The following is a 14,545-nucleotide window of genomic DNA, read 5'->3' on the forward strand; positions in this document are numbered from 1 at the left end:
TGAAGAGGGGATGAAATAGGAAGCTAACTGATTCTAATTATTTTCAAGCATAAAATCAAAACAAAATACATGAACATGGAATCATGGTTTTACCTTCAGGGCTGCAACTGACAGATCATTCATGACATCCTATGAATGATATGCCAGTAATATTAAGAGACTTTGTGAGAAGCTACATCTTTCCCCATGTCTCATGAATCTCCTGACAACATTTCCCCTATGTTTAAGAAAGTAACAATAGACACTGAACCCTAAAACTGCTGTTTGGTGGGACAGAGGAGAAAAAAGAAAACAAGTAAATCTATATAAAGGAACAGGAAAAATTGAAACAGACAATAAAAAAAGAACAAAAAAAAAAACCTAAATGATTTTCACATAAAAACTTTTTTCACATAAAAACATTTTCACATTAAAAACTTATTTAAAAATCTTTATAGTATCTAAAAAAATTATATTTTAAGGAGAAGAAGCAAACAAAAGCACTGCGCTCAGATACTGCAAAATATTGGGAAAAAGCTATCAAAGAACAGGAGAAAAATAACAAAAGTAATGTATTAACCTGAGAACCAGAAAAAGCCTACAGTTAGTCTATGGAGTATAGGTTAATTCTGCTTAGAGTTTGGACATGAAGCATTTCAGCTGAAGAGCAGTGGGAAGGATTGCCTCTGAAGCACTGGAACCTCTACTGGAGTCCTCCCTTGAACAGGGGAATAATTCTTCCTAAACCTTTCTAGATATGTTATATAAAACATTTATTACATGTTGTCTCCAGTATGCCATAGGTAACTTGTAGTCAAAACAAAAGAACTCTGTCTTCTTCTTAAATTGAAACAAATAGTGACTTTATAGAGTTATGAATTTACAATTGATAAAATTACCTACAAATGTGAAATGTAAGGGTTTTCTCACACTAGAAAGAGAAGTGTTTTTCTCTTTAATGTAGGCACTTTCATTCAACCTTGTTAAAATGTTCAATAGGGACTCAAAATTATTACTGGCTAAGACTATGATAGAAATAGCAAGACCTACACAGAAAAGAACTCTGCATGTGGACCTGAATAAGTATTAAAACTTATGATGACAGTCCTTGCTGAGACTTAACCAAAAGGATATGTTATGTTGAGAAATTATGTGAAGAATTCTTCTGTAGGCAGCAAAAGTATACCATAAGTTTGAGGACCTTCCAGAAAAAGTCAGCAAAATACAGGATGTATTTCTTCAACTCTATTCCTCTAAATATCATGATGAGGTTCTTACAGTTATATAGTTTTGAACACCACTGCCACATCAAACCTGATTTCCTTCTCACCTATCCACTTGTGAATAAAAAGTGGTTTGATGCCATAATTAAAAGAATGTATTTGTTTAATATATTAATAATTTGTGGTCTTCATGTATTTATGATTTTAGAATCTGGTGTACTAAATTCTTTAGTGTGTGTCCATATGAAACACTGTCTACTAGCTGAAGTCTTTTTCAAACATCATATTATTTTTGCGTGTGGAACTGAGCTATCATCTTCCGGATGTAAATAAAATGGTTGTATTTATCAGTGACCAATCTCACAGGTTGAAAAAAGGTTAAATTATTAACTCACAGAGATCTATCATGGCAAATATTCTGACCAATCAAATTAAAGTACTAACATTTTTTTAATTCTACAGCACCTTTTATTAGAATGCCAAATAACTTTATATTGACTTTGCTTTTAAATACACAGTACTGATATTTAGAAAGATCAAGTGATATGTCCAGCATCAGTCAATCTGTGACAGACCTAAAAAGAAAATGGATTTTCTCAATACCACTGTAAGAAATAACACTGAAATTACAGAATTAAAATTAGATGAATATTGCAATTAAAATATCAGAGAGAAAATATTTCAAATAATCCTCACATCAAATTTTCAAAGCCAAATACAGATGGTATCTCCATGACCTATGATAGCTATCTAGTATCATCAAAACTCACTATTTGTACTTTAAGATTAATCTACTTTATAATATGAAGTTGGACATTATACTTATTTTAAAATTTCATGTCCTAATGATAACAGAAGACTAAATAAAAGCTTTCTTTCGTATTTTCTCTTCCACCTCCCACAACAAATTATACATTAAATAAGTGATACGAGTTCATCAATCCTTTAAAAGCTGTCAGTATGCTTTACAAACAGCCTCTATTTTCAGATTTTACCTCTCTATCAGGAACGAAAAGATTATACTTCTGCAAGTCATTTTACAGACAGGGATAGGACTGTTCTTTAAAGTCAGAAAGAGGGAGACCATCTAGATCAATCATTACAATTTAGAGATATCAATTAATCCCTCAATCTCTAGTACACCTATAACGGTATACTATTATATCCCATTACATTGATTTTGCATAAAATAAAGAGACAGTATAATCCAAAAGTGCAAATTCCCGCTACCAAGATTGCAACAGCCACACGCTTGTGCTGTACCTGCTGGGTACAGGCAGTACCAAGGAAACTGGTTCAGTTTCATCATGTAAAAAGGTTGAACAGTATTATTTATTACAGATATTGCAGCAACCAGATGATGTGGATATGCTCCAAAAAACTGTAGACTTGAGGGCTGAATGGACAAATCCTACACCTATCTGCATTCTATATTTCTATTACACTATATTAAATAATAGAAGAAGAGTTTCAGGTGCAACAACAACAAAGAAGCCATACAGAAGGTATAACTGTAAAAAAAAAAATGCAAATGCTATGGGAAAACACCAGTGCATTTAAAAATGAAAAAATAAAAGAAGTTAGTATACTAAGTTAATGACATCAAGTTTGTGATGATAAATCCTATTACATTACTGATCTTAAGCCTATCTAAATTATAAGTGAAGGGGAAAGGATTCCTACCCATCACTCTCCTGACTCACTTGTAAATGGGAATGTGTGCTTTGGCTTTTTATTCTCTTAAAGCCAGTAGCGAACATCTGCAGCGGTATCAATCTTATGGCAAAAGGGAGGATAGGAGAAGGAAACATGCAAGGGTTTGCAACTGCTTTTATAGATGTACATCAAGTAGACAGGAGAAATACAAATATTAGGTTATATCACTCGTTTCTCTCTCTAAAATAACAGTAACGTCAGTGAAGCAGGCATATAAGAAGAAAAAAGAATAATGTTGTAAACAAAAGAAATTATCTAAACAGGTTAATTATAGAAACACTTGTCTATCTAATGTCACTTAACTGTTAAAATAAGTATTAAAACTTGTACCTTTTCAAGGTACTACAGAGGAAAAGCAAGCATGTCTTATATGATATTTATGATGTTATTCATCATTTTTGAGATGAAATTCCCACTTGAAGTGTACTGTGGAAAAGTAAAATTGATTTCCTCCTTCTGGTAAATAAAAGTAAAGCTATATTCTGCCAGCTCCAGGGGTATCAGCAGAACAGTCTCCTTACTGTAGCTATATGTCTGTCAGTGTTCTGTTATAAACAAAGCTGACAAAGTTCATGAGGGGGTAACACAGAAGTTCTCAGTCTAAAAGTACAGAAAGATTGAGTTCTTTTCAGTGATAGGCAGGACAGGAGGGAAAAAAATTAAAATTATTTGAAATGTTCCTAATTCTATTGACTCTTTGGTTCTTTCTTCCTTGGGAAGTTTGTAGTGCATGAATTTTTAATGTGAAAAAAGGCCCAAGGAAGTTCTACTGAAAAAATAAACACAATATTTGCAACAATAATATTGACAGATGTATATCTTCCTGGAACAAAGAACTAAAGAAAAAAACAATTCCAACACAGAGGTTTCTTTTGTGTCCATAGCAATTCAGTATAGCAAAACAGTTCTGAAGGAACTGTTTTCTTCCACTATATGAGATTTTTTAGCGACTATCCTCTTCTTGAGAATCATAAAACGAGTAGTTTCATGAACGCTGGATTTTTCAAAAAACAATTCAACAAAAGCGGAAATTGCCATACAAAAGAAGTTATGATCTCATCTGAATGAAGGAAAATGAGTCATTAAAAGGAAGACATAACACAAGCCAGATTTCCTGCCTAGCTTCCTTTGACCTCTGTTGGCAGAGCTATTTTCCTCTTGCGGGAAGAAGTGTGCCTAGAAGTTGTTCTGCCCACTATGCAAGCCCTGTCCAAAGAATACAACTGACATGCTCGACCAGCGGGAAGGATCACATCAGGTACGCTCATCAACACACATACTCGACATTCCCTAATTGCAATGACTCCAACCCAGTTTAAAAATCTCACTCCCACAGCAACCCAGAATTGAGTATTGCTTAAACCTTGCTTAAACACCTTACTAATCTTTAATATAATGTCTTGCACTAGTAGAATATTATCGAAAATTAAATGATCTTAAGCCTGATATGCTACTACATCCACACAACAGGGTGTGCTGTGTATTTATCTTACACCTTAACAGTATTATTTCCTGACTTCTGTCCAGTTAAATAAGCTCTTTCCTGTTATCCTAATACAACATCTTGTGAGAAAACCTATACCTGAATGGTTATTTTCTATTGAGAATCATCTTACACAGCCATATATAAAAACAAACATTTGTTGTTCTCTAACACTCTCCTATTGGGTACTTACATGACTACTGACAGGTTTGAGATTACTGTGTTGGAACCTATTTTCGTGTGACAGCCGCAGTGCAGATACTTGTCGATACACTGGTGCTGAATGCTAATCACTACCACAGTCTGGGAACAATTGCCAGCTACGTCACTTATCACTAGAATGAACAGAAAGGCCTTAATTGTCTTATCATGTGCTTTGTGCTTCCTGCTGGAATGGCTAGAAACCACTAGGAATTACTAGGATGGATAAAAAAATTATAAACCGGTAGGAATTTCGATGGTTAATGATAAAAACAGTTCCAAACGCCACTTAAGGAACTCATTCCTCTTCTTCATAGATACAATTTTAATGCTGTTTAAAAGAGATCTTGATTATTTGTATGAAAACTGAATTGAACACAGTTTATGAATAAAATGCATTAAAAGATGTAATGTGGGATACAGGTAGGACACAAAGCATACATTTCCCTTTCTTTATGTATTCAGCTACACCATTTGACAATATTCTCATAGAAGAACTATATAAAAGTAAGTATTTTTAGCTATTGAAAAGTCATCTAAAGTTTATACACATTACAATTTTGATTGTTTGGATGCAAAGTAGGTCCTTCTCTGATGCTAATTAAACAGCATGCTCAAATAGTATTTCCTGTAAATGAAAGCACCTCTTCCTTTTTCTCCAAATAATGATCATCAGGGTATACCCAATATTTTGTTAAAAAAAAAAAAAAAAAAGGTGGAAAAGAAGACACAGAAAAGAAAAATAGAACACTTTCTAAAAAGATCTGTGTGCTCAACATTTTCAAACCCTTCTAATTAAACTACACAAAATACTAAAATTAAGAGAGAGAATAAAGGCTGAACAGAGTGTTCATAAAATATCCCTAGCTGTTGGCAAAGATTTTATCTTTGTCATTTAATGATGATGAAGCCAAATAACCGTTGCTGGAATGGAAGCAGGCTGATGAAGAAGGCTTTCAAATTGAAGTGAGGGATATCGCAGTTTATATTTTTCTCAGTAGCTCTTCTATCTGTACCATTTTCTAAATTTCATTACTTTCTGCATTAGATGTCCCTTTCAACAGATAGTCATGAGTTGATCAAATATTGCTCAAATATGCTTGTGTTCTGTTGTATGTTAAATTGGTTGCTTATACATCCAGCAAGTTCTAAGCAGTTCACAAAATATCAGAGGAACGGTAATTAATAAAAAAGTTAACTTCCAGGGAAAATTAGCTTGTTGTGAAGAAAACTTCTTTGGTATTTGATCTAATTTTTGCGAGATCTGATAGAAACATTCAGGTAACTTAAATAAACAGATTGTGTGTTAAAAACTGTTAGCACATGCTGAATACTTACATTATTTGAACAAAAAGTACATTAAGTTTAGCAGTATATTAAAAAAATAAATAAGGTATTTATTATGCATGAATCAGTTCTAAAAAGCATGGTATGAAGTAACTTTAACAACTTCCATAGGGAAGGCAAAAAGACATACAGTATGATGATTTGTGGACATAATGAACTGGACATTTTTTTCCAGTTAAAAGAGAAATAAATGAGTGTAATTAAAATACTGCTAAAAGTATATGCATTTAAAACAGTTTATGCATTTAAAAATAAGACATGAATTAAAATTGCTTAAATGTGTTTAGTATGTTTTTAGAGAGACTTAATTTTACCTTATTCTTAATCAATAAATTTTCATTTCAAATCTATTGTTTTATTATATGCACTATTTAAATAATGCCCCTAATGTTACTGTCCACAAACACATTTCAAAATTCTTAAAGTAAATAAACAAAGAAAGAATTCTGTTTGCCATTCCTAGGTTGATATCCGGCTAATTAAGCACGGTTTTAGGGGTAACTCCATCATAATTTATAAAAGATCCAGGAAGTAAATACGTGTGTGCATATATACATAAACATACATATACCAAGAGTTACTCTGTCTACAAACTCAACAGCATGTAGCCTTGCTATTTATTAATCAAAACAAGATACTTTGCTTTCATCAGAGATTTAAAAAAGACAACAAAACAAATTAAAAGAAGATAAATGTTTTCCATTCAATTTACCAATTTCTAACAAGAGTTAGATTTCTATGGTTATGGGTGTATATATGTGAATGAACGAATAAATCCTTAACCCACCATATCTTTTTCTCCAGTTTGCAAGCTGTCACCCGTGAAAAGTATGGTGTAGATGGTAGGATGATACTGTACCTGATTGGCTCTGGAGGTGGTCATGGGATCAGATGGAGAGGACTTGGTGGTAGTTGGGGAAGATGGCAATGTCTGGGAACAAAGCAGTTCAGGAGCAAATCAACCTTTACAAGCCTTAGACTGAACAGTTAAAAAAATAAATAAACCAACAAAAGTAACATAACTAGAAAATTAAAATAAATAAAAAATGCCTAAGACAAAAATCTTTCTCCTACTCATTGGAACTTAATGGAATTTAAAGTCAATTGGATAAATAATGCATGTAAATACGCATGCTTATGCATGTAAAAACAAATTCATGACTTGAAATCAAGATGGTGAACTCACAAAAATACTCAAAAATATGCTGACCACATGAGGAATATATTCTTTACTCTCTCCTCCTCTTGGGGAAAATGAAGACTATAGTAAACAAAAATTCCAGCAAGTTCAATGAGCACACTAGAAACAGTTATCAGTCTACAAACAAACAGGGCCAACGTCTGAAAGAAGTTAAAAGACATTTACTTCGGCACTTTATAATGCACCATTCCATAGCACGGACTATAGCCAGCAAACTGTGTTCCGTATCTTACAAGAATTACACTAAAGCTACTGAGTTTTTAGCAATATACTAACTGCTAAAATATTCATTGATATTTTTTAATCAAGAGGCAGGTGAAAAAATGTAAACAATCTCATGATGGATGAACATGCAACTAATACCTTCAGAACAAATTACTACAATATATTTATGATTAGCGTTAAAATGTTCATTTAGTTGAGCAAAGGTTAATAACTTATCATCAGGTCTGTGCTCAAAATAAACACAAAAAAGAATTAAGAGTCATATTTATTGATCATGTTTTCTAAATAATACACATATACTTAACATTAATTCTTGAACATATCAAAAAAGCACTGCTCTGTTTAAAATTCTGATATACACATTTCTCTTTTTAAAGTATTAGATCCTGACAGAGTAACTTTCCTTTTATAAATGTAGTGAAAATGTAAAATTCCAATTTTCAAAACATAACATACAATACTTAATCAAAGCATGTTTTTTGACATCTTTGTAATATATAAATATTATAAAATATCCAAATTTACACTAATTTTACTTTAAGAAATAAGATGTTAAAATGCTATACAATGTGATTTATCATATGGTCATATCATTACTAACCAAAACTATTTGGAAATAAATGAAACAAAATTTCACACTTTCAGCAGTTCTGTTACTTACAATCAATGACAGTCCCTCATAAAATAGGTATACATACTTTTGCACTAAAACTCTTAATGCATATGAGAAAGCTGGGACACTGTGAATGCATAAAGTTGTGTATTAGCAAAATATGGGCTTGTACATATGCACACACAAATATTTCAGCTGTATGTTAAGCAATATGAAGATCCATTTTTTCATAGTTTGTACATAAACAAGCAGCCAAAACAGGAAAAAAATATCTTAAGGAACAGATCCTTATTTTGTGTTTCCAACTTGTAACTCATGTTATAAAACAATAAAAAGAAAACGTATACAACTTAAGCATCAACTGGCACTCTTTCAAGAGGCTTAAGTAAAAAATACTACCATGTATAGGGCATTATAAAAAATATGTAGCTAAGCAAAATGTTATTGGTCAGCAGATGCTATACATTGTGGAAATCAAGAAAATTATAAAGGATTCTCCCATGTCTTTCTGTACAGAACATGGGTTCATTTGCAAAGGGTACAATTATTTAGAAAAAGAAATGCCAGATTCCATGAGAGTGCAGAGTAACCATATTCAATTATAGATTTATAATTCTGATTTTAGTGGGGGGTTGCGGTACCTCTCTTACCAAGTCTGAAATTGCAATGAAACGATTTCCATCATTTAAGCTAAAACTAACGGGGAAAAAAACCCAAACAACAACAACAAAAAACCCCAAAAAACCCTGACCAAACAGAACGGAGGACTGTAACTTATCCCAATAGGTTTTCTTTATTATAGCTATAAATTAAACTCTCATCCTGAACTAAAAATAAACAATAAAAAAAATTGTTACTGACCTCCAGCAAAACTCTGAAAATATATTTTGACTGAAGTTTTTCAGATAGCAGTCGTATTGATCACAGAAACTATCAGATAACTAGGGCATACTCTACTGTATATTGTTTTGGTATGCTAGGCTAAATAATAAAAGAAAAAATAGTTTGTTCTTCAAAGGTGTTACTAAATCTAGCTAGTGGATTTATAAGAAAACATGTAGAACACCTCAACACTGAAAAATGACCTAATCACTGATACCACAAGTAGTTTAAGAAACTGGAAGCATCTCAGATTTCAATACCTATCCATCTTCCTAAAGCACACAAATGTATGGCTGTAATGAAAAAGGAGTGATGATAATAATTTCAGGTGATTGTTGAATTGTAACATCTATTAAGTAGAAGCATTTCACTATTCCATTTTAGCAAAAAGCTTGTTTAAAATACAATGGAAAAAAAATAAAAACATTTAAAAGCAAAACAACTGTATTAACCAACAAGAATCACATATGGGCATAACTTTTTTTCAAATATACATACCAATGACAAAATACTGAAAATAGCAATGAGGGGGTTTATTTTGTATGTTTGGTATTTTTTCTTTGTATATCAGGTTGTTTGTGTTTGAGGATTAATCTCTCTTACTTTGTTTACTGACATAACTGCTTCTATTTTTATATATATATCTGTACATATAAATATATATATAAAAGTATCTATGACATTTTATATAAAAGAACAGACAGCATTTTTAAAAAATTAATCCCTTTTCACGCTTCTGTATAATTCTGGAGACAGTAATTTATGGACACACATCTATTTATTTCTTTAATATTAAAGTAACACAGAGTAATTTCTCAAAAATAACAAAAAAGAAACATAGGCATTTGGATTTTGTATTGAATTTCCACTGGCTGATAAGTAATTTATTGATACACTCTCAATTGCTTTGCAAGAACTTTTAGGGAAAATTACTTCTTAAAGAAAGTTGGACAGAGCTCAATAATTCTGATTTATTATGCAGCATAGAATAATTTTTTAAAAATTTGGCAAGTGTTTTGCATTAGGCAAGCACTTGAATTTAGTAGTTATTAGGCTTCTGGGAATGAGATGTATAAAGTGATTAGAAATCACAAGATGAATTTACATTAGAGTTTCAAGTTTTGAGACTGAAATGTGTACTATAATTGAAGCTTTCCTGAAATCGCAGGTTGACTGTTGGCAAGGTTATGGAAAAAAGCCAGTCAGAATTTCTACCACACACCACTTCTAAAACTCGCAGGATTTTTTTTAAGCTATATCTTGAATAGTATATTCCAAGCCGTGGTGAAATTGGTCTTCTCTGTTGTCCCGCATATTATATCCTTTCCTATTAATTATGAGACTATATCTAAAGTTAAGAGAGTGCTGTTTGTTTTTATTTTAAGCTTCTAGAGCAGATGTTTAAGCGCAATTAAAAAAAAAAAAAAGCTTAATTTTAGAAATAAAATTCTGTTTAAGCCATATTTGAGTTGCAGTATTTTCTGAAACGCCAAGAAAATACTTCTTCCTTGTGTTGCTCACAATAATTGATTATTCTGTGAGAGACTCCTCTCAGGCTGCACAACATACTAAAGGGTGCAGAAAGATGGTCAAAGCATCACATTTCCATGCTTCACAGCTTTGAGTAACAAAGTGAAGATAAAGCTGTATCATGGCAGTATAAAATACATATACTCCATCTGTACAGTGTTCCACAAGGTCTCTGAGCCCTCTTTCAATGACTTCATGAATTGCCTGATACAGAGCTATGTATAAATGACAAAAGTCATACCCTTATATATCTACTAAAAAAATTTCAATACTTACACCCTAGATAGTAAATATTGTACTGAGACGGTTAACTTAATTCTCAGTAACCATTAATATATTTATATATAGAAGAGTAGACAGAAAAGGCAGAAAATGAAATACCATTTGAAAACAGGGTTAGAGACACAAAACCATATATAAAGAGCATCATTTAAACATGAAGATGAAACTGCATTTACAGCTTACCAATTTCTAGTTTCTCACTACAGGGCTTGCCAAACAAAGGAAATCTTGGTAATAACATTACCCACATTAAATTACTATTAATACTAAGCTAATACTGAGTTTCAGTCTTGCATATATTAATATCGGTGCTTTTAAATCACTGAAATTAATGCAATGATAAAACTAATTTGCTTAAGCCAATACTCTAATGCAATTTAAGAAAAGGTGGCATCTTTTTTTAATTGTATTCAATAGTTGAATACCTTCTGCAGCTAAAACGAGAAACAGAGCGCTGCAAGACCCCATTGTGCTGAACAACATAAAAGACTGACTTAATAGACTTTCAACAGTATCAGAGATGAGCCTTTCTAAACAGACCACTTGGCTTTGCTAAACATATTGAGTCTTCTTTTCATCTGCTTTGAACGTCTTTAATCTGTAACTTTGACAAATGATTCTCATCTCAGCAATAAATGTATAAATACATAACACGTTTCAAAATCAAAATTTGGAAAAAAATAAATAATCAAGGGTTAATTATTTATTTACAATCCAAATTGTAAAAAGACTACTTTGTGACTTCAGTAAACTAATTTTACTTGCTACCTTTTCACTTCTGTAAAGAACAAATGAAATACGTTCTGGTGATATTTCATCTTTGCATTCGGTTTTGCTTTTGTGTAAAAGAATACACAGGGCATAGGGCAATACAAAAAGACTAAGAAAGCTAGCATATATAGATGGAATGGTTAGTTATAGGTGTTTATAGGGGTAATTTATCTGCATTTATGAACTCTTGGGGAAGTTGCCCTTGAAACGGGAAAAATGTGTGGTAAGTATGATGTAAAAGAAATATTATCTCATGTTCTGTCTGGGGACAAGAAGGAGTAATGAGCTTAAAGCAAACCAGCAAGTGCCATTTGGATCATCAGAGCAACTATGGATGGAGGGAATGATTTAAGATAAAGATTACAGTAAAATGGAAAAAGAAGAATCAGGACCACCTCTTTCCTCAAAACCTGTAACAGCAACACAGAACTGCCACAGGATCTGGTGCTGTTATATAGAAATACCAGAAAACTCAAGTTAAGTAACCAGACACAGGAATCAGAACACGTAAGAAGATATGGGTCTAAGACTTGTGTCAAAAAAACTCAAGTCCTAGGAGGAAAGAAAATGTCACCTTTGGATTCCGGGCTACTTTGGTATTTGGAAAAATACCACCAAAACTACAAAGCCATCAGAAAGTGCGAGATAATTTCAGAATTTTCTTAAGAATCAGAATGCTGCTGAAAATTTCTGCAATATTGAATGCTGCTGTTCATCCCCCAACAAAATCTTCTATTCGCATTCTACTTTTGAGGCATATACAATGAAGAGTTAATCATCAGCCACAAAGTTAATTGTGCTCATAAAACATGGCTTCACATACATATTGAGACTACATCCAACACCGGGGAAAAGAAACAGAAAATTAAAACAGTGATCTGGCACCACAATTAAGTCAAGGGCACACAAGGGACAGGATATAGTGTACATATTTTTATGAAATGCTAAACTTTTGCCATGGAATCTAACGTATAGAATTATCTCTCTAGTAAACAATGGCAATTTGTTTTTTTTATCGTCACAACTTGTAAACACATGCATATCTTATTATTCATTGCAGAATGGTAACTGGTGAGATTCTTCGCCTATGTGAAGTGAGAAAAGTTTATGACAAATTGTTGGCTAGATGAAGAGACACAGTGATCTACAAAACTACTTATTGTTATTTACCTCGAATGAAAAATGTAGAATTATTTTCTCATACTCTAGAGTTTATCAAGGTTCATGTAGGTGACAGACTGTTGCCTTAAATGGATGATAAAAAGAAGAAAGGCTCATCAGAAGGAAAAGGCATGTTAAGAAACCAATGAAGGTTTCTAAGGAAGGAAGGACTCGGGGATATTGGTGGATGAAAAACTGAATATGAGCTGGCAATGTGCGCTCACAGCCCAGAAAGCCAACTGTATCCTGGACTGCATCAAAAGAAGACTGTCTAGGAGGTCGAAGGAGGTGATTCTCCCCCTCTGCTCTGATGAGACCCCGCCAGGAGTACTGCGTCCAGCTCTGACACCCCCAACATAAGAAGGACATGGACCTGTTGGAGCAAGTCCAGAGGAGGGCCACGAAGAAGATTAGAGGGATGAAGCACCTCTCCTATGAAGACAGGCTGAGAGAGTTGGGGTTATTCAACCTGGAGAAGAGAAGGCTCTGGGGAGAACTTAAAGCAGCCTTACAATACTTAAAGGGGGCCTATAGAAAAGATGGGCAGGGACTCTTTATCAGGGAGTGTAGCAATAGGATGATGGATAATGGTTTTAAACTGAAAGAGGGGAGATTTAGATTAGATATTAGGAAGAAATTCTTTATTGTGAGCGTGGTGAGACACTGGAACAGGTTGCTCAGAGAGGTTGTGGATGCCCCCTCCCTGAAACTGTTCAAGGCCAGTTTTGATAAGGGTTTGAGCAACCTGATCTAGTGGAAGGTATCCACCAACAGCAGGGGGGTTGTAACTAGATGATCTTTAAGGTCCCTTCTAACCCAAACTATTCTATGACTCTATGAAGTCTACCGAGTCTTTATAGTTATATAAAGTAGTAGTTATATATAGCAGAACTTGTATTCCATGTTAAAAAATACAATAAAAAATTCAGCCAGTTGAGCCACTATTTTCAGATCTGTATTATTAAAGTTAAGTTCTATTTAAGTGCTTCAAATTAAAACTTTTTATTGAAAAATTATGAGCATTTCATGTTTTTTGTTGATCAGCATTTCTGAAGTAAAAGCAGTCATTTTCACTAGAAGAACGTGAATTTACAAATCTGATTTCAGACATTCAATTTTGCAGATTTTGAATACAATGTCTGGAACCACAATTAATGAACAGAAGTTGAAGACTCATGAGAGGTTACTTATCTACTGAAAAAGCTGAAATGAAACTGGTTCCTATAAAAATATTACTTGGAAGCTCTATATGTGACATTTTTACTCTAGATTTTCAAGGAAGAAATTCTAAAACCTTTGTCCGTGCTTTGATAGCTAAACATTTTATAGAATCAAAGAAGGATTAACATTGGAAGGGATCTCACAAGGCCAATCAGTGCAAACTCCTGCTTAAAGCTGAGTTAGTGATAAGATCACACATCTTTCCTTCCATATAATGCACAGTTCTGCGATGGCTCTCTCCAATTCCATGTACTTCCTGGAGAGGCTGCTACAACACCTGTTACCTGTAAAACAACTGAAAGCTGGAAGAAAAAATCAACTAGAATACAAAGAAGCTGCAATAGTTTCTTAAGAAGGTGATATAATAAGACCACATTATGCAGCAATCTTCCATTGTTCATAGGAACTGCTATTAATTTAAAAGTGAAATTTAAAGCTTTGTATGCTAATTACAAAGCTGAAAGAGTTCAGGCTCCCAATCACTTCATGAAAACTGTATTCTCTTCCCCTGGGTTACAATATGATCTGAAAGAGTTGGTGTGACACTTCCAACTAAGAGAGAAAAGGGAGGTTAGATGCTCACAGCAGTTTCTAGGAATCAAAAGGGTACAGGAATCAGGTAGTTATTGTTGAATGATGCCTAGAAACAGCAGATGGCTGAAATATATGAAAAGATTGCCCATGTTATATAGAGATAAAAGATGCAAACA

General features: G+C 33.2%; 1 protein-coding gene across 2 annotated transcripts in view; it reads right to left on the minus strand.

The window, feature by feature from the left end:
* NOVA1 (NOVA alternative splicing regulator 1) overlaps nt 1-14,545 on the minus strand; it is a 155,899-nt gene that overhangs the window by 24,306 nt on the left and 117,048 nt on the right. Inside the window, exon 4 of one of the 2 annotated variants that reach the window (XM_074148887.1) lies at nt 6,809-6,880. The exons of the other annotated variant lie outside the window; for it this stretch is intronic. Within the exon in view, the coding sequence (XP_074004988.1) occupies nt 6,809-6,880 (72 nt within the window). The remainder of the gene's footprint in view (nt 1-6,808; nt 6,881-14,545) is intronic. 2 annotated transcript variants of the gene reach the window in all.

This window comes from Numenius arquata, chromosome 6, assembly GCF_964106895.1.
Source record: "Numenius arquata chromosome 6, bNumArq3.hap1.1, whole genome shotgun sequence".
NCBI classification, from domain to species: domain Eukaryota; kingdom Metazoa; phylum Chordata; class Aves; order Charadriiformes; family Scolopacidae; genus Numenius; species Numenius arquata.